The sequence below is a fragment of the Athene cunicularia genome, assembly GCF_003259725.1.
Source record: "Athene cunicularia isolate RWA chromosome 4 unlocalized genomic scaffold, athCun1 chr4_part3, whole genome shotgun sequence".
In the NCBI taxonomy this organism is placed as follows: domain Eukaryota; kingdom Metazoa; phylum Chordata; class Aves; order Strigiformes; family Strigidae; genus Athene; species Athene cunicularia.
Window position 1 is genome coordinate 3,893,432 of NW_020799100.1, and position 20,435 is coordinate 3,913,866.

The following is a 20,435-nucleotide window of genomic DNA, read 5'->3' on the forward strand; positions in this document are numbered from 1 at the left end:
TTACACCTGCCTGTGCTGGGGGAAATTGGTCTTCTGGATTTTATGGTCCTTGTGCAAATATTCACCTGTGAAACAGGAGTCTTGCTTTTCACGAGAACATGACACCCAGCTAATTTCACTGCTTCTTTTACATCGAGGCTTCTCACAAGGGCTAAGCAACAGCACCCTATTTAAAAATCCTGTCTCTGTTTTGGAATGCCCATGCCATCTGAAAGCTATGGCCTTATTTTATCTGTTTGTAACTAGTAATAGTCTTGGGGAAATGGAGCTTTGTTTTCCCATCACATTTACTCCCCAGTGCAACAGTGAAAAAACTATTTTTCAAAGTGTTTAGAAAGCCCAAATTTTTCCCCAGTAACTCAGAGCATAGGAATGTCCTATGGCAAAAGAAGCACTGGCAAGGACATGCATGCCAGCATGTCAGCTGGCCAAGTATGGGAGATCCCCCACCACTTCCTGCCTGAAGGTTCCCAGGGTGCAACTTGGGAACACACTGTGTTTATTTTGGATGTATGAAGCCCCTGTAAATATTCTCTATACATGTCTGGGTTTAAATATATGTAGTTATGCTCTACCAACATGTTTCAGCCTACACAGGGCAACATCTGTTGAAACATGCAACTCTGGCTTAGTTTTAGCAAAGAAAATGAAGGAAAACAATTTCATCCATCATTAGACCAACACTTGGGAGAAGATTTAGGCCTTGTTCCATTTCCTAAAGCTAAGCAAATTTTGGCCTCATCAGCCCAGAGGAATAATCAAATCACTGATGCTTCAGCTGTCTCTGGCTGTGATGTAAAGGCAGTCTCTCGCAGAGCAAGGATTCAAAGCCTGCGTAGCACTGCTGACCAGAGAGGGCTCTCAGGTAACCAGTGAATGGTTCGGCATCGGTTCTCGCTTGCCAATGGTTTTTTGAGTGCAACCACTGTTAAAGCAATGCAACTGCAGGTCACAGGAGAGAAGCACTGATTGCTCTAGTAAGGGATAACTCATAGAGCGTAAAGGGAGAATATCCATGTGAAAAGATCTCTTTGCCACAGTGCCATTCAAAACTGCTGTGTCTTTTGATGAAGGGTAGGTGAACTCCTAAAACCTGAAAAGCAGCTCTCCATAGTATACAGACCTGCTTTTCCATCTGCCATGATGACAGTGTACAATTAACTTGTATCCTCTCACTCTCCTCCAAATGTCTCTGTAAGCTGTATGCTAGCATGGCAGGGTACGATACTAATCCTAAACTGCATCTGTAGCCTAAGCAGCTGTAGGCACAAATCTGCAGTCTTCTCTTTGCCCACCAATTTAGAAATAAGTAATGAGAGAGCATTTGTGTGAATCCAGCTGAGCGAGCCACCGGGCATCTCTCCCATGTTCCCAGGTCAGAACAATGCACTTTTGTGGTCGATTGCCTGAAGACAGGCTGAATTTATGGGTGGACGTTGGCCATTTGCACAATGACCTTCACGTGCATATTGTGGAAGGAGCCACACAAGATGTGCCCACCTTGTGCCCTGTAGCCCCTGCAGCCCCTGCACACCCTACGGTATTAGTCCTGTGACACTCTTGTCTCAGAGCACCAAAGTTGCTGGCCATTGTGTAGTGACTCTTAGGCAAAACTGTGATGTGCTTAATAATTAGTGTAAAATTTAGAAGGTCGTCATACCCACCAGAGCCCTGGAGTGGATCTGGTTACACTGAGGTTAGGTGGTGGGGCTTTTTTTGGTGGTATGAGCTGTTAGTAGATGTGAATTTTTTTCATGGTACTAGATGACTGGCAGCGCTTGCAGTCGTCACCCAGAGCTGGAAGAGGCTTTACTGTGAGCCGGCTTGGAGGAACAGTGACTTTCTATGATTTTCCCATTGCTGATGAAATACTTTTCTAAATGCTACCTCCCTTTATTGATAAACAAGGACATAATGCTTATTTCTCTTAACTTGAAGCAGCAATGTTAATGTCTGATTAATCCTACGACATGCAGGTCATGCTTGTTAAAATTGAAAGCCACAGATTATATTTGGAAGAGATTGCCATATCGCACTGAATTAGTATTAGAACTGTTGTTTTCAGTTTCACTTCCTTTATATGTACAAGGCAGGTTTTCTTCCCTAAGATTTGTGGATTTACAACTCTACCGTTTCTGTTAGACCAAGATATTTATACAATTGTATTTTGAAAACACTTCTGTTTTTATGAATGAGTTTCAAAAGAACAAAGACCATACGGCCTTACGCTTAGAGGAATAAACAAAAATTAAGAGGTTTAGCTGTTGCTTACCGTTTCTGAAATCTATAACATCTGTGATTAGGACTCTTGAAAGTCTGCTTAGAGAGATAGTTGAGAATTTGTTCTGTTTTGGTTTGTTTAGAAAGTATGCCCGTTATTTCAGATGTTCTGCCTATAAAGAATGTAAAACAATTTAGTTGTCTCAGATCTGAATTTAATCTGAGTCACTGGCAGAAGGTCACTAAATTCAGTCCAGGGTTTCATTCAGATCTGCCATTTAGACCTAAAAAATGTTACCATAAAAATGTTGGCATGTTTGTTATGCAGGGAGTATAATGTCTTAATTGAAATGGTACCAGAAACTATTTAAAAAACTTCTATTACAGTTCACATGACAGACAGTATTTTATAGCTCCAACATCTGTTTTAAGGCCAACATGTGAGATTTAGCCTTTGTCTGACTGTAACTCTCTTGATTTCAGTGAAGTTGTACCCACTTAAATCCTGATTGAATTTGTCTCACATGAGTGGTTCTTTAATTGTACGATTTAATTTTCTTTATCTCCACGCCAGTGTTACAGTATGGAGTTTCAGTCATGTTAGAATAAGGTCAATAACAGATCCTTTCTTCTTCCTTTTTATTTTCACAGTTACAGGGATCTATTAAAAGAAAACTGGAAGATGATAGCTCTCCTGCCTCCAGTGGCATGCCTGATGTCATTTTCCCAAACGACAGTAAAAGACTTTGTCTTGATGATGTAAATCTTGCCATGGGCCAAGGTGCCAATCCCAGCGTGGCGTGTCCAGAAATGCAAAGTTCTCCATTCTCCACCAGTCACAGTGCTTCTTCCCTGGGAGTTGCAGGTCACTCAGTGCTCCTTGAAAACAATCACATGAATGGCGGTGGGATTGGTTCCCCATTTTCAGTGCCACCCAACACAGAAATAAATCAGAAGGGGTCAATAGGAGGGCAAAACAATAACATTGTCCACTATGATGAGAAAGGAAACAGCTTACAGTCTGTGGACCAAGAGCTGCAAGATCTATTGGAAGAGCTGACAAAAATGCCTGATCCTTCTCCCAATGACCTGGATCTAGAGAAGATTTTGTGCAGCAAGGCTGAAGAGCCACTTGGGCTGAGTCATGCTCAACCAAGCATAAGTACCACTCCAAAGTCCTCCCCACAGACTTCCCACTTGGACAACCATGTTACTAACAAAGATTTTTCTCCGGGCTGCAATCCAACCAGTGGAGGATCCCCTCAGATGAGACCATCATCTGCTGGAGCTAACTTCCAAGTTCCTCCCTCAAACAAAGCTGCTGCATCGCCCATCTCTACAGCAGCTCAGAGCAAGAACCAGCCACCACCTATGCTTCCAGTACCCTTACCCAACATACCTGGTTCCAACTGGCATGCTCAGCAGCTAAAGCAGCTGGCAGCTAGCAAGCAGGTGTCTAGTACTAAGCAGCAAGTACAGACTCCCAGCTGGCCCACTATGTCTCCTCCTGGTCTCTCTCCACCTTACAGGACAGGATCTTCCCCACACCATCAACCTTTCAGTCCTCAAAATGTTATGGTGTCTGGCATGCCTGCTAATAATTTACCAGGAAACAACATTCAGAGTCCTCAAAGCACTCTGCTTTCAAGCATGACTTCCAGCAGCACCCCATCCAGTGGCCCCTCTCCTCCTTACGGGTCTGAGAAGCTCTCCAGCCCAGCTCTGAACCAGCAGCCCTTCAGCCCGCAGAGCTCCATGCTGCCCACCCTGGCAGCAGGCAGCTTACCAACCAACAACATTAAAAGTCCGCAGAACAACTTGGTTGCCAGCATGGCCTCCACAAATACTGGACCTTCTCCACCCTACAGGCCCGAAAAGCTGTCAAGCCCAGCTCTGCATCAGCAGCCCTTCAGTCCTCAAGGTACATTAATGTCTAACATCACTCCCACCAGCAACCCCACAAATATGCAGAGCTCGCTTTTTAAATCAATGACTACAAACCAGTCCAAAAATATGAACTTAATTATGCAGCAGCCATCCAGTAGCTTACAGCCAGGTCTGGTGAATGAGAACCCTGTTAGCCAAGAGCAGTTTTCTTTCAATAACACCAAACCACTGTCTCACTTTGCCTCAGAGTCAGCTACTCAAAAGATGTCACCTCTGACAACAGGACAAGGGCAGCAGTCCCTCATTCACTATCTCCAGCAGCAGCAGCAGCAGCAGCAGCAGTCAGCTCCCGCCACGCAGCAGTCCCAGCAGGCTAACAACAGCCAGTTCCTCCAGCAGCAGTTTCGGCAGCTGATACAGCCGCATCGGATGCAGAGACACATGCAGCCTGCCACACTGCCACCTCAAAGCAGACAGGTGAGAATGTCTCTTCTGTCTTACAGGGTTTATGTGAAAATATTGACTGTTTTCTTTTATTATTTTTACTTTGTGTTTCAAATGTGATGTAACTAAACTTCTGGGCTGTGCACAGTGTGCACATGGACATGGCAATAACAACATTCTGGCGTTGTGAGAGTAACTTTATTTCTTCTTCTGAAATGTACTGTAATTCCACCATGCATTGGCTTTGCTAGCCCAGTGAAGAACTTTGTGCTATTAGGCAAAACACATTTCATACCACCAAAATAAATTGTTTTATATGTACAGGTGATATTCTCACTTAGCTTATATTGTAAGCTGTAGGATGTTCCCATAACATGTTTCCCATCATCCTTTTAGTAGGCTTTTATTTTTTTCTTGGTGCCCTTCAATAAATTAACCTCTGTGTTATGCTTCTGAGGCTAGGAAAGATCGGGTGGGGTAAGAACTGAAGTTAAAATATGACTCCTTCATGGACAGCAGGTCAAACAGTACAGCTCCCGAACAGCAAAGAAGCAGACTTGAAATACCTGTTACTAGCATGTGCCAGAAGCAGTGCCCTGCTTTGGATGAGGGCCATTCCCCACCCTTTGTTGATCTGCGATACCAACCAAAAATGCAGCTGGCAGGAGTGAGACACAGCTCTGATTTCTCTCCAGCAACCTTCTCCCTGAGACTCAAGGAGAGGTGCAAAGCACTATCTGCTGCTACCCCAGACAAGAGAGACTTACTGTGAATGGGGACTTCAGAGCAAGGAAGGGCTCGGGACTGGTCTGAGAGCAGCCTGGGTGTAAGGAATAAATAACTGTCTTTTTGTTAGGAAGAATAGTAGGAAACATTGAACCTCACCACCAAAGCTATGTACCTTGCTAGGCTGAACTGACACTTTGGAAGCAGAATCCTTCAAGCCGCTTAGCTGAGCACACAGGCACTCCATCAGCTCCTCATGAAGGATTGGAACACTTTTCACCCAGCAAAACAGAGACTGATCCCTGAAGCTCCGCTAGGATCTGCTCAAGAGCATGGTGCTTAGCTGGGGAATACACTCCAGAGCCTGGGTTTCTTTGCTCTTCTTCCCTGCTGAGTGACTCGTTCTTATAGAGGTAGATTTTTCAATGTATGTGGCTTGGTTTAACCTTGTCCTATAATAGCAATGAGAAATAAGGGGATAGTTACTAAAAGTCAGCTTCTTAGTGGTAAATCAATGAGGTGCATTTCCACTGTGCCACTTTAGGACTGACTCACTCTTTTCCAAGCTGTGCATGCTCTGTACTCCTCTGCTTCAACACAGCAGCTTAAAAGAGACAGCTGGGAAGGCCTGGTGACACGCTGAATTTTCTTATCCAAATAAAAAGCATAGAACAGTATGGCATATATAGTTTACTTTAAAGGGTTATCAATGTAAGGCCCCTAATTCACCAAAGGCCTGAAGCAATTCTGTTGCTTGAAGCACTTGAGGAACCTGTTTGTGTTCAGTGGGACCTGAACGAAGCACAAAGTAGAGGGTCTTGCTGGCTTGGGATCTAGGAGTATGGATGGACATATGATTGAAAGTGAGTAAGTTGCTGCAGCTTTATGAATTACTGCCCATCAGCAGGTTTATTCTGGAGGCAGTGTGGGTGAAGAATATATTCATGGTGTTTCACTGTGTCTCAGATGATGGCTAGTAAGTTGTTAACTGCAGTAACATGATTGCTTTTGATCATATGTCCGTAACCTTTGAGCATTTTTTTTTTTTCTGGCTCCACCACTGGGTGTGTGGAATTGCCACGTCCCTGTTGGATTCCTGAGGTTTCCTGTGCCCTAGTTTTCCCTACTTTGCATTTTTGTCTTACACCTCTGAACCCCCTACATTATTGATTAGCCAAAAAAAAAAAAAAAAAAAAAAAAAAAAAAAAACTTTAATTGACCAAAATGGTCCCTCTTCCAGAAAACTTTCCTAGTGCTCTGCCTGTGCTGCATTTTTAGCTGATTCTCACCGTCAGAGAGAGAGTTGTTGTAATTTGGTGGCTATCACTAAAGATCAAGGACAGTTAAGACAATGATTGCGTTTTACATTTTCAGACTAGTTAGGTAATCTTATGGTGCCTCCCTCATTTTACAAGTAAGACATATTACAATAATTATACACCAGATGACAGTGCTTCAGTTTTACTGTCTGTTGAGCTGCCGAAGAAAAATGGTGGATGTTCAGGAATAGAACTTTTTGTTAGGTTTTGATAACTTTACTGCAAATCTCATAGAAGAAAATGGAACCTGTGTGCTGAATTAAAAGAGAAATGACACAGAGAAATTAATCTAGGTAGGAAACCTTAAAATTCTGGGATACTTGCTCAGTTTCTTTGAATCTAGATGTAGATTTGTTATTTCTCTGCAATGGATTTCTTATTTACATTGAGACCCTGATACTGAAATTTTGGACCTGACTTGCTATGTACCAATTTTACTCCATTATAGTGAAATCGCTCCAGTGACTCTGGTTTTGATTTCCAGCAGTGTACCTGGAGCTGAATTTGAGCTTTGCAGAATTCTCTCCTGAGGCAGGTGATGAATAGGACTTTTCAAGCATAGAGCAGTTGTTTCATTAAAAGGCAAAATGTTAACGATTCAGAAGACAAGGGAGACAACTTCTGCATCTTCAAAAATCAGTAACCTTCTGGTGGAAAATGGCCTTTTTAGCCTCATTCACAGAAATTTGCTCGAAGAAAAGTAACAGCATTCCCTGGAATGTTGTTTAGTGTTTAAAAGTCACCCCATTACTCTGAGTGTGTGTGTGTAAATGTGACTAAAATTTGTAAAAATAAGGCGTAGTACTCTCTTCTTTTGAGCAAGAGGTGCAGCTTTGTACAGAAGAAGAATGTGGATGGTGGCCAGTTGGAGGGAGAACAATAAACCATGAAATTTGATCCTTGTAGCAGGCAGAGCAACACGGGGAAGAGAGCAGTGGCTGGGACACAGATCCAGAACGAGCTTTTTGCTGTTGTTTTAATGTGTATTAAAGCAAAGACTCCACATTCCAAAAGCTGAGTTACTACTGGCACCTCACAGCTCTACCATTTTTGTACTTCGTGGTACATCTCTTAAGCGTAATCAGTCTGCATCCCAGATCCTGTATTGCCTGGACAACGGGTAAATCTGATAAGGGCTAATCTTTTCCCATCTGAAGCACTGTGTCTTTATTGTTGAGCATTGATGGATATTGATTGAGGCACTGACAGTTTGCATTGTGCGATATTGCAAAGCCTGGTGGTGCTAACGCTGCTCTTGCGGATACATGCAGGTTTTCATTTTACTCATGTAGGACTGATGCTTGCTGAGTGAAATTATACTCAGAGGTCTGGACTCGTAAATCCACAATATAAAGATGGTAGTAAATGCCAGAGAGTCCAAGATAGTCTCTGGAACTATCACATGCTGTTTTCTGGGCTTGAGCTTAGCCACTTGACTGTATTGGCTGTTTCTGGGCGCATGGAAAGCTGCATTTGCCCAGGCAGGTTGAATAGTTGGGCATCTCCCTGATTTTCATGTCTAAATACAGTTTGTACTTGCAGATCTCCGATTCTGGCACATCAGAGATATTGGGCCCAATTCTGCCTTCAGCAATGCTGATGCAGTATCCCTGCTTCCAGGAGAACTCTTCTTTTACTCCCACCCATACCCGAACAGACACAGGTCTTTGTGAACAGAAAGGAGGGTTCCCCTGAAGGCAGGAAAATGAGCTGGTGATCTTTGCAGTTTAAGTCAGGATGAATAAAAGAATTCTTCTCCAAGCCCAAGTTTGAGTTAAATTTGAGTCTCGGGGAGGAGGGCAGTATTGCCCGCTGCTCTGTGTGTAAAATGGTGAAACCCAAACCACTACTCAAAAGGTTGTTTTGTTGGGGGGGATGTAGCTAATAAACAGCTATTGTTTGGGTGGGACACACTGTGCAGTTCTGAGCTCCACTTGCACTGTAGGAACCAAATGTGCTATTCTTAGAGCTCTCCGCATTCCTGCTGGCATCCAGATAGTTGTATACTGGATTGTCAGTGAAGGGTATATTTGTTTCAGCTCCATTGCCAAAAATGATGGTAGAGGAAAATTGATAGGAGAAGAGACAGAGAGGAAAATAATATTATTTGCAGTAAAAATGGTTACATTTTACTACATGTGGACTGCATCTGAGATAGTGAAGAACATGCTTGAAGGCTAAAAAAAAAACCAAACCACTTTGTAAAGGACTTTACAGTGTTTCTTTAACTGTGGTAAAAGCAGCAATACAGTATCTGAGTTGGCAGAGTAAATTATAGGTTGCAGAGAAACACCAAAACCCCTGAGCTAGATTAAATATACTAGGGGAAATAAAATTAAACAAAAAATCTTGTTTCTGAGCATGAGTTCTCTAAATATAGAAACAAAACTGAAGAAGAAATGCACTGTTATAAAGAGCAAACTGACCCGGAGCTTAGATGTCAAAGGTTAAATAAATATAATGCAATACAAAATACAACTTTTGTTAATATAAACAGAAATGTTAATAGCATGGACTGATTCCTGGTTGTCCTATGTTATGTGAAGTTATTTCTGCCTGTGAAAAGTCCACGCACCGTGACTGTTAGGTGAAACTGTTCTGATTCAGCAGCACTTTATGTTTATAAGCCCTGATGCAGATTGATTAAGAGTTTGGAAAAGCAGAGAACACAGCCCACAGCATCTGAGTACATACAGTCCTCTTGTAAGTACAGGGGAAAATCATGTTTTATTTGGGATTTCCGAGATGTCACAAGGAGTCTTCCTAAGACATAAAGCAACTACAATATCATGTATTAATAATAAGACAAAAATTACTGGCCAGATTTCATCTGCACTTTCACACACACCCCCTTTTTCTTTAAGTGTCAAACTTATCTTTAAAGCCACTTGGAATGAAGTTCCGTTGGTATTTCCCTCTTCCTCTTCCTCCCCCTCCCCTCCCCTCCCCTCCCCTCTCCTTCTTCCCTTTCCCAACCCCTTCTCTTTTCCCCTCCCTTCCCTTTTCTTTTTTTCCTCTGGAAAAAGTTTTAAAATATTACTTTTTTTTTTTTTTCCTTTTACTAATGCTGTGGAGAAGAAAAACAGATTTGATTTCAAAGGGCAATGGTAGCACAATACCAAAGCAGAGCCTTTGATAGAATGGAGAGCTTTTTGAAGGCAAAGCAACAAGCCCTTCAGCTAATTAAGTGCCTTTGAATAGGTGAATAAAGGAAGCTGGTGATGAATCTGGATTACAGAGAGCAGTAAGGCTGAGGCTGGAGTTTGACCTCTCCACACATATAAAAACATCTTCTTGAATGGTCATTTCTGAATTTATATTTATCTGCACTTGCAAGTGAGGTGGTTTTTTGTTTCAAACTTGGAGATTCTCCCCTCCCTTCTTTCAAGAGAGTCCAAAAGGAATTTGACTGAAACTATCAGACTGCCATCTTCTCCCTTCCTCTCCCTGCCCTGCAAATAAATAATGGAAGATAAGTTTTGGAAAGTAAGGAGTAAACTTGTGGAAGGAAATGGGCTGTTTGGCCTCAACATGCCAACAGTTATACAACATTTTCAGAAGTGTAGTAATCAAGATAAAAAACTTAGTTCACATCTGATCTTCTTAGCCCCATTGTTTTTTAAATTGCATGTGTTGTCGTCTTCTGTTAGGTTACAGGTATTCCAAAGCATTTCTCTATTGTTGTGGAGCCCTTGTAGCTATGTCTTAACCTTCCCAGTTCTTTGCTTTGTATTTTAAGATGTTTACAGGCATTGGTATTTCTAGCAGCTATGCCTGATGCGCTCATCATTCCTTCCAGTTTAGCTATCTGTTGTGCTGAAAGCACTTCTGGACACCACATAGCACATCATTAGGGGAAGCAATCTGCAGAGGAGAAGCTTGTAAATAGATCAAATCCTTCTGAACACCATGTGGGGAGCATCTTCCCTCGAAATCACCCTCCTTTTGGATCTGAAATTAATGGGGACACTACATCAAAGTTGCAGCACTTCCCTTAATCCGGCACGGTCTTTCCCTTAGTTATGACCTGTTTAATAAAATGGAAGATGTCCTGCCAGCAATTTAGCTCTTAGGACGCGGACAACTCTATGGGAATCTCATGCTGGACAAATTAAAATCCACTTGGAAAGAAAAGAGACTTGGGGTACTCCATAAACACCAGAGGGGTGCTGGGAGGTGTTCAAAAAAGTATTTCTCTTCGTTACCTTCAGGACGATGAAGCAATGTGTGTGAAGGCTGACGTGGTATCGTCCGGGGTTTTGGTGGAGAAAGGCAAGAGGAAGTAGTACTCATGTGCTGTGAACATGTAGATGGAAATGTGACTTATCCCCGAGAAATTTAGGACAAGGCGCTGAATTTCAGCCTGAGAGGCTTCTTTTAATGAGTTTCCTGGTGCTCAGGTCACAGGCTGTATGTCAGTGGTCTATTCCCCCTCCTCCCCCACGCCAGCCTCGGGGTGAGCGGAGGAGAGTGTGCCATCACACGGAGGTTCTGCATTAACTCTAAAAAAAACCCCTTGCTTTTGTGGTTTTGAGCTTTAAGCAACAGACAGTTGTTTCCTTCTGCTCTGCAGTGCAGGGTTGGGAGAGAACCTCTTCTCTCAAAGGTGTAGGGAAAGTGGTAGTATCATGCTAAAAAGTATCTGATTCATGGGATGTGAATCAAATGAATTTGATGTTCTGACACCCAGTTGTACCAAGCCCACTCAGATCCTGCCAGCCTAGGTAAGCAGTTTTTCTTGGGTTTTTTAGGCAGCTTGGTAGCAGTATTCACGCGTTTTCATGGGCTAAACGTTGGCTGAATCAGTCCCCGACTCCAGATTTTCTTGCTTTTCTTTTTTTCAAGTAACTCATTTGCTTCCTTATTACCACAAAAAAACCCACATCCATATGCAGACATCTTTAATTTATAAACAGCTGAGCAAAAGGTTTTGAAAATACATTTCTTCTGAACTGTGTCCTTAGATGCAATGAAGTTCTAAATTCCCGAGGAATCTAGGGAAAGACTCCACGACCTTCTCACTGGCTTCATAATGAATGCCGTAATTTCCTTCTGTGTATCATTCTTAAAAATAACAACAGGAATAGTGGTTAGGGGTTGGTAAGACACATTACTTGCATCCTCACTTACAAGTCAGTGCACCCATAATTCTTATATAGAAAAGGTGTGTTCATGGCCCAGCATGCTGATGAATAGCAATGAGGAAATCGTTTCCATTACCCTATTGTACACCCAGCTCGTTTCATCTGTGCTGTAAATTCCCATTAATATCAGACCATCTTAATTCCATTTTTTTCCCACATTTGTGGAAGATAGGTTTGTTTGTTGTCTGTATTTACTGTATCTTTCTTAGTAAATGGCAGTTTGAGGAGCTTATTTTGAACTGAAAGCAGCCTGGCTTTGAGAAAATGTGCTCACTTCCCTAAAACCATGCCCTTCTTACTACCTCAAATTTGATGCCTACATTAATTATTCATTTTAATACTTTTTGCAGTGGTACTGTGAGAGCATGGTTTGTACCCTTGATTTTTGGGATGGTTTCTACCTAGTGTTGTCTTGTAGGAGTCTAAAATTACATCTGTATTCCACACGGCAGAAATACTTACAGAACCAAAGTCTAATTTAACAATTAGAATAAAAACCAAACAAATAAATAAGAGAGTCCCTCAGATGCTGTTAAATCATGTGCCTGGCGCCGGACGGCGGTTCGGCAGGGTGGGGTGACTGGAGCAGCCTACTTTGTCCTTCTGCTCCTCTCCTCTGTCATTTTTCCCTCTCTGCAGTAAGCGCTGCACACAAAATAAAAGTACAAACATGTTTTGTTTCAGATGCAATACCTAGAAATAACTTTCCTGGTAAAATGAACTCAGTCTCTTTTTTCTTTTTCTCTGGGCATTTTGGAGAAATTTCAGTGTGTGGGTGGGGGAAAACAAAGCCGTGGCTGTAAACAGGAACTGATATTGTCTCCACGTCTGAATGGGGAGAGAAACTGAACTGGCCTCGGTGGTTCTCTCGTACATCTGCGAGTCTGGAAACACTGGGATGATTCACAGTTTGCTGATTAATACAGGAGCAAGCAAAATGGTGTGAATTAACGGCCATTACAGAGCTGTGCTGGATGGCAAATATCCCCCTAGAACAAATGGTCTTTCACGAAGATTGCTTAGAGGAAGAGGTAATGGGTCTTAAATACAAATTAGAAGCAGTCCCATCAAAGCTGTTAACATTAAGGTTTGAAAGCCAAACACTATTATGAGCTGTCTTCAAAAACTGTACATTTAGGAAGCATATCAGTCTGCTGTGTTGGCTGTGTAATATTTCTGTCTCGAGCACTTTGGACTATTTCAAGCAGCCAGCACTAATAATTGATAGAAATCCACAATCAGAATGTAGCAGCTCTTCTTAGGGCTTTGAAGGCTAATCGCTCAATTACATGTACGTTTTAATGTTAAATTTTTTGTAGCATATATGAAGGCAAATATTATCAGTACGTAATTCTTAAAAGCACGACTGTTAACAAAAAGTAATTCTCTATTACAATTTAACCCTTTGTATACGGCAATGTTAAGAAGGTAGGAAATACATTACTTCAGCATAAATAATACTTTCTGTATAACCAGCAAAATTATTTAACATAGTCAATGAGTAATGTAAACGTGGTATCTTAGATCAGTGTCAGACAGATGCAGATGTGAATGCAGGTTATGGACAAGCTGTGCTGAGCTGGTTTTCCCCATTACAGAACTGATAAGAGACCCGTGAGGAGGGTAAGCCCTGTAATGTCGACAAAATAGTATGATATCCTAAGACATTACATTAACAGCCTGATCTTGTAAAGATTCAAACACACACACCTAAATGTACGCAGTGGGAGGTCATTCCAGGACAACTACAAGAATATTTCTGAGAGCAGAGTGAATCATGTATGTATATAGTCTTTGTATGCTCAAGAAAGACCAAAGGTGGAGGAGAAGGATGCAGCAAAGGCCACAGTAATCATTGGCAATGGCATATTAGTGCTACAAAAAAAAAAAAAAAAAAAAAAAAAAAAAAAAAAAAAAAAAAAAAGAGTCGGAAGCTTTCATGCGTTTGTTCTTACCTCACCTCAAGTTTACATCTGAATTATTTTTGGCTTTTCTGTTGAGTGTGTTGTGTTGTTGTGTGTTGGTTTGGTTTTGTTTTTTTTTCTTGAGGGTTAGTACCAGCATTTTGTAAATGTGCCAGACTTTGAATAAGTATATATTTTAATCAATCCAGTGATTATTTGTAGTCCTCTGGGTTTTGTGTTTTAGAGTAATGAATTGCAAAAGAAAAATTTGCCCCTTGCCAGGAAGAAAAGCTGCCCCCTCCTCTCAGGCACAGGAATAACAAAAGCAAGTTAGGAAAAAACAAATTTCTTGACAAAGACTTTTTCCCTCTCTTTTTCTTTTGTGATTGCAGGCTGCTAATGTTAATGTGTTTGTTTCTTCCCTTTCCAGAGAGATGAGGACATGCTATCCTGGGATACCAGTAGTATGTATCCCTGTCATAAACAAATCCTTTTCTCTCAGTACTTAAATACTCAGGGCTTTTGTAAGCTTCTCTTTGCATAACAAATGTGTTTAATATTTCCTTTACTCTCCGCCATTATTAAGTATAAACTGTTACTGTACTGGACTGAAGGGTAGTTTACACAGCAGTTGTGTTTGGATAGTCTGTTTTCTTTTACCGTTGCTCCGAAGGGCGTGTTTAAGCAATGAATGAATGATCGTATGAGCATTATTTTTTTGTTTCGTACAACCCCCTTTTTCTCCTCCTTTCCAGCTCAGTCAGCACACTTTCTGCAGAAGCATTTTAGTTTTCTATGTGGAAATGGGGCGTTTAGTAGAATAGATGCATAACAAGGATGAGATACTTTTTTCTCCTTTCCCTCTTCTCCCAAGAGATACCCTGTGACTTCCTCTATTAGTCCATTAATCGCCGTAGCTCAAAATTCAGCCTGATCAAAGGAGCAGAACGAGGTTGAAAAGTGCAGATTCTGGCAATTGACTTGACTGTTTAGATTCCCCGCTGAGCTCATTTAGAGCTGGAATTAAGCTATTCCTGCTGTATTTTTCGTCCTTGGCTCGGCAGTAGTGCTGCGCCTAGCGCCGCGCCGGGGAGAGCTGACGGCAGCGCGGCCGTTCCCACATCCCGGACCCAGCCTGCTCTGGAGAGCAGCCTCCGGGATCTAAGGGGCTGAATCGCCCAGTGCCAGGAGAGAGCTGAGTAATCTTGTCTTAGTTTGATAAGAAGGTCGGTGTTTAGATTGCCTTAGTTATTCGACTGCAGAAAAAAGTGGAGAACCTGTTAACTGAAGGTGCCAGAGTCAGTATTGATCATTCGGTGGGTTTTAATTCAAGCACCAGGTTTCTGTCTCTCGCAGCCCTCTGTACCGAGGTTGGTGCACACGTTATGAGTGGGAAGGAAAGAATTTCTAAAAAGTGTAGACGGGAAATTTGTAAACAACATGAAGTTTCTTGTAAAAGTTTTCTTTACGATGCAATGACTCACTTAAGGAATACAGTTGTTTTTAATGCCTATTTATATGCAGTTAGAAGCTGGTGCTGCTTTCTCATTAATAGTCTTGTTGGTTCTTGTTTGCTTAAGGCAAAAATGCAGACTGCCCATACCTGTGTTGTTCGCTGCAGATTAACATCTGATTTTGCAATCCTTACACATCTCAAATTCCTATTGATGTAACCAGGAGTTACAAGTTCTCCAGGAATAGTGCTGGACTCCTGATGTCATTATTTGTGACTCTACAGTTCCCCAAAGTGTGCTAATATTTCTCAAAGAGAGGTAGACTCATTTGATGTTTAAGTTCTTATCTCATTAAAGTGAGTTATAGTTACTGAAATGTGAATGGCATTCTATTATCAGAAAAAAATATGTATTTAATGGTTTAAGAGTGCTTAAGGTCAGCAAGAACAGAGAAATGCTGATAACATCACCATAGTCTGTGTGATGGTCCTGAAATGTGAGTAATCTTTAACTGAAAAAAGTTTTGCTAGACATATCAATGTTTTCCCATAATTTAGGACTTTGCTTAAGTTCCTAACATTTATTTATGTTGTATTACTTAAAAAAAAACCCCAACCCAACCAAACCACAAAGCCTGACCATTTAATAAGATCCTTTTTTATTAAGTAAAAATATTGTCAGTGAGGGGGGAAATGGACAAATCTGTTTCATGAGACCAAAGGCTGAGCTTTTTTCTACATACATATATAGGCATATATCTATATGTCTATACATTTTAATTTTAAAAAGAACTGTGACCTTCATCAGGGACCCTATGTGCAATAAGATGAGAAAGTAACTCCTGACTTGGGTGTGCTGCTCCATTCTAGCTTGACACAGCATATAAAGCTACTGTGCTCTAGTTTACAGAGGTTTCTTCATAAAGCATTTCTCTGTATAGCAAGCTAAAATCTTGTGCTTTCTTGTGATTTCTTGTTTTTTTCTGCTTATAACAGTATTGAGGTTTTTCATAAAATGAAATGCTCTCTAGCTGCATTTAAAATATACATTTTTGCCTATTTCTGTCTTGATCTAGAGGGAGGGTACCTACCTGCTTGTCTAGGTTACTGTCAAACTTAACTGAAAGTGAAGTTGAATTGTACTCTGTTCTCCTAACAGAGACTATTTTCTCCTTCTGACTAGGTACTAAAAGGCTTTTACTGCTACACTAACATTTTCCAAATGAAACGTTTTTGCCAATTTCTGAAGAAATAGTAGAACAAGTACCACCTTAGACATGCTGGAAGGAATCATGCGCCATGGATTGTAAACTGAAACAGTTGGCCAGAATAAGGAATTAAAGTAATCCCTGATACTAGGAACATGAAAATGAGATGACCTTCTATATATGCCCTGTGTGAGTTTCTAACCCAGTTGCACTACAGGCTCCCCTTTATCACTGTTCCTCCATACCTTTACTGTGCAGAAAACAAAAGACCAGCGTTCAGCTGGGAAACTGGAACACATGCTTGCAAATATTACAGACTTTAAATGCATTGTATTTTTAACAGTAGTTCGTGATTGGAATGACAGGAAGGAAATGAGCAGAAAACATCCTATTCTATCTCTATATAAAATCTTGCTTGTGAAAGATACAGTTACCACAATAATGATCAGACGCTAATTGATTCATTGTGCTGGGAGACAAGTGCTGAGCGGAGGAGCCAGCGGGGTCATTTTCTTCCTCCAACTCCACTTGGGTTGTTTGCTGAGGAAGGGCAGGAGAGGGTTATAAAGCTGCTGCCACTACATTCAGCGCATGTTTTTCTCAGAAAAGAAGAGACACCGCCAGCCAAGATCTCTTTCCTTTGGAAATTGTGGCTGGGAAGGGCCCCTTTGGCTCGGCAGACAAAGTGGGCAGTCAGACAGCCCCTTTCCTGAATCACAGGCAGGCACCAGACGGCTGAAGGAAGAGAGGCACCAGGCTGAATTAGATTGCCTCCTGCTTTGGACAGTAAGGCAGAGAGGCAGGCTTAATTGCTTTGCAGCTGTTCATTTTTTCCCCTTCTCCCTCCTCTGCCCTCCTCTCCCTCCTCCCAGCTGACCCCGGCGGCAGCCGCAGCTGTAGCCCCAAGGAAACCTCCCCAACTTGGGGAGAAGTATCAAAGGTTTATGGACTCATTTCTGTCAGCCTTCCCTCAAGTCCAGCAGCAAACGGGAAGAGAAGTAAAGTATTAAGGAGAAAAAGACTCTTTGGCATAACCTAGTAATTTGTTGGGGTTTTTTCTGGGTTAGTTTGTACAGGAGTGTCTGATCGCTGCTTGTAGCAAGGGGCAGGCTGGGCCAGGGGACAGGGCAGCGATGGGCAGACGTCTCGGGTGGCATCTTTCGGGAGAGGCAGCTAGGTGTCATCGCTGGCAGGTCCTGGCATCCTGTCTGAGAGGACGAACCGAGAGAGCCTTTGAACGGGCCCCCTGCGATGTGGCACTCCCTGCAGCAGGATTTACGAGACATTTGAGATTTCCGTTCTGGAGCTGTGATACCGTTTACGGAGATCTCCCAGACTGCTGCCTGGCAGCGTGAATGTCAGCTGGGGTTCATTTGATGGTGCTCTCACTGGTGAAAGAGCCTCGATATCAAAATGTTCTTGACCTGACTATTAAAGGAAAAGCTCTTTTGAACCTCACAGAACATGCAGGGCTCTCCAGCCCTCAAAAACTGGCTCAGGCCAGGCTTGGAGATTTGCATGTATCTCATAATCCCAAACTGAACCTCATGTTTGTCCAGGAAGCAGAGTTTGTTTTCTTAATTGCCCTCACCCCGTTCCCAGATTTAAAAATTTAAAAAGGTGTTTCTGTGCCTTAGCAATGAGACTGCAGTCAGCGTTCAGCTCACCTGCTTTGCAGAGAGGGGCTTTTCTCGCCTGCTGCTCAGCCAGCCTTCCTGGGTCTGTTCACCTCCAGCAGCAATGTCAAGCTAACCCAATTTTGCAGCTGGTATCGAATGCCAGAGGCCAGCTTTGTAGATGTCTCTTTAATTCCTGCACTTGCAGAGTTTAGTGTATATTTTCCCTCCAGTTCCACTGACTCACACAGTCCTTGGGGGTGGAGGCAGTGGGAGAACAAGAAGGCTATAACCCAGGTCTAATTTACTCATCTGGTAAAGCCAGTCGTCAATGAGCCTTTCCCCTCTCTGTCCACAACGATAGTCCCTCTCGGGAGTCTGTTTGGCCTCCCAGTTATAATTATGGCATCAGTAGTTTCATACTTGACTGTCCTCCTAGGCCGGCTGCATCTCCTCTGCTGGGGTGTCATGTCTGGGTGATAGCATTAAAACATGAAATGCCCACTGAGCCGACAGTACGACGCAGGGCATGCAGCCCCGCGCTGTTTGGGAGCACGGGTTGTCATGGCACACTAATCTCTTTATGTGGGACATTTTGCTGCTTATTTTTTATGATATCCTTAACAGCATAAACCAGAACTTGAGGTGGGCACCAGTGCAGGTTTTTGGCACGTTTCTTTTGAGGCACAAAACTGCAATGGGGATGTTGGCTCAGGGCCGCTGGAGAGATGGAGGGTGTCATTCCTGGAGAGGTAGCACAGCTACCAGATGCTTTCGTGGTCAGAGGGATTTCTGTCTGTAAGAAATGGATTTAGAAATAAGGTATGGTAGCATGTAAGTGACTTCTTTTTGTTTCTAATCTGTTCAACGTGCAGCCTACAATAGCTCTGCCAGTTAGATTTGAATTAAAACCGGCTCCACAAGGTACAAAGGCTCTCGAGCCTCATTGCCGAGACCGGAAATCCATTGTGGCGTCCTGATTAGTGCTGGTGAAATCGGAAACCTTTCTTGGGGCAGATAACAATCTCGCAAATGAAAATATAACCTGTTAATCCTGAATTTTAACAAGGATGGTTATGCAACTCCAGACCAAATGCAGGATGTGTCCTATCCATGTGCCCCTTGGTCAGTAAGGGTTTGCTGCTCGGGAGGGGTGGGATTGCACCCCTGCAGTACCCTCTCCCCAAAGCACCCCTGCTTTACACCAGGTCTGTGGCCAGAGGCAGGAGGAGGGGTGCTGGGAGCTGAGGCTCAGTGCAGAAATTGAGGTTCACCCGTTGGGTCTGACCCCTCTGAAGCTCCTGGCTGCAGTATCTTAAGACAGGGCCTCTATTTAATGTTCCTCCCCATGCCAGCTGCTGCTTCCAAAGGAGGGGTGGTCTGGCTGGGGTCATCCGTGCTTTTTCAGTCCCATATTGGTCCCTTTAATTATGGGTAACAATAGGTTCTGTGTTAATAACAAGTTCCAGGGTATAAATAAGTCTGCAATTAAAAAAAAACACCTAACGATTTGACACCTATGCAGTCTGCTGGAGCCTCATCTGTGCAAGGAATTTTTTCTCCTGCCCTGAATATTTTATAATTGTTTTACAAAGAGCAGGTGGATGCTCCAGTCATTAAGAAATGCCAACCAAGGTACATTGTGGCACCAGGGAGCAGAGAACAAATAGCTATGCAGTGCTGTGGCTGTAGAGCTCTCCTTTTCCACATGCAGACAGGGTTTGTTTGACTACTTCTGTATATTGACCTTTGTTTTTAAAGAAAAGCACAAACAGTCAAGATTGCTTTATTGTAGGACCCATTAACTCCTTCAGAGACTTTGCAGTGTCTGTTGATAAGAGCAGCGCGTGTGTGGCCATGCACTGCAAGGAGACACTTCTGCTGCTCTCCTGAATTTGGGTGTTTGCAGGCTCATGCTGCATGTCCCTTGCTTTGTGCATTTGGAAGAGTCAGTCTATATGTAAAAATATGTGGAAATAGGCCTGGGGACTCTAATCGCCTTGGCCAGGGAGACAGCGAATATAGGGAGAGGGGAATTCACCTCTGCTTTTGGGGCAGGGCATGGAGCACTGTCTCTCATTTCTGAGACTGGCTGGGATGTTTTCGATGTGGAGCCTGCGAATGGAGTTGCTCAAATACACAAGCGTGCCTAAAAATGTAAAAATAACAGCAGTGCTATTTTAAGACTTTAGAATCAGAGATTATAAATAGCCCAACTGGTGTGTTACTCCTGGATGGGTGTGTCAGCACTAAAACATCACCACAACTGTCAGTTCCCTTTGAAGTAGCTTGTCGGCTAATGACCGTGGCAGTAGAGCCTCCTCCGTTTCCATGTTCTCTCGATAAGCACAGGTCAGTGATAAGATGTGCTCCAGGCTGACGTGTCCATCACACCAGCCCTTGCTTTGCTGGCTTGGGCCTGTGAGCACACACAAGTGGGGAGGTGGGTGCACACTGGCAGGGAGCGCTGCAGAGCTGGGGTTCGGTGGTGGGAGGTGGTGTTAGCAGGGTACA

General features: G+C 42.8%; 1 protein-coding gene across 1 annotated transcript in view; it reads left to right on the forward strand.

Annotated features, from left to right (window-relative positions):
• The first annotated feature begins 1,384 nt into the window (after positions 1-1,384).
• Positions 1,385-20,435, forward strand: part of MAMLD1 (mastermind like domain containing 1) — a 36,098-nt gene continuing 17,047 nt past the window's right edge. The window contains exons 1-2 of the mRNA XM_026848757.1: positions 1,385-1,540; positions 2,842-4,584. Of these exons, the coding sequence (XP_026704558.1) occupies positions 1,385-1,540; positions 2,842-4,584 (1,899 nt within the window). The remainder of the gene's footprint in view (positions 1,541-2,841; positions 4,585-20,435) is intronic.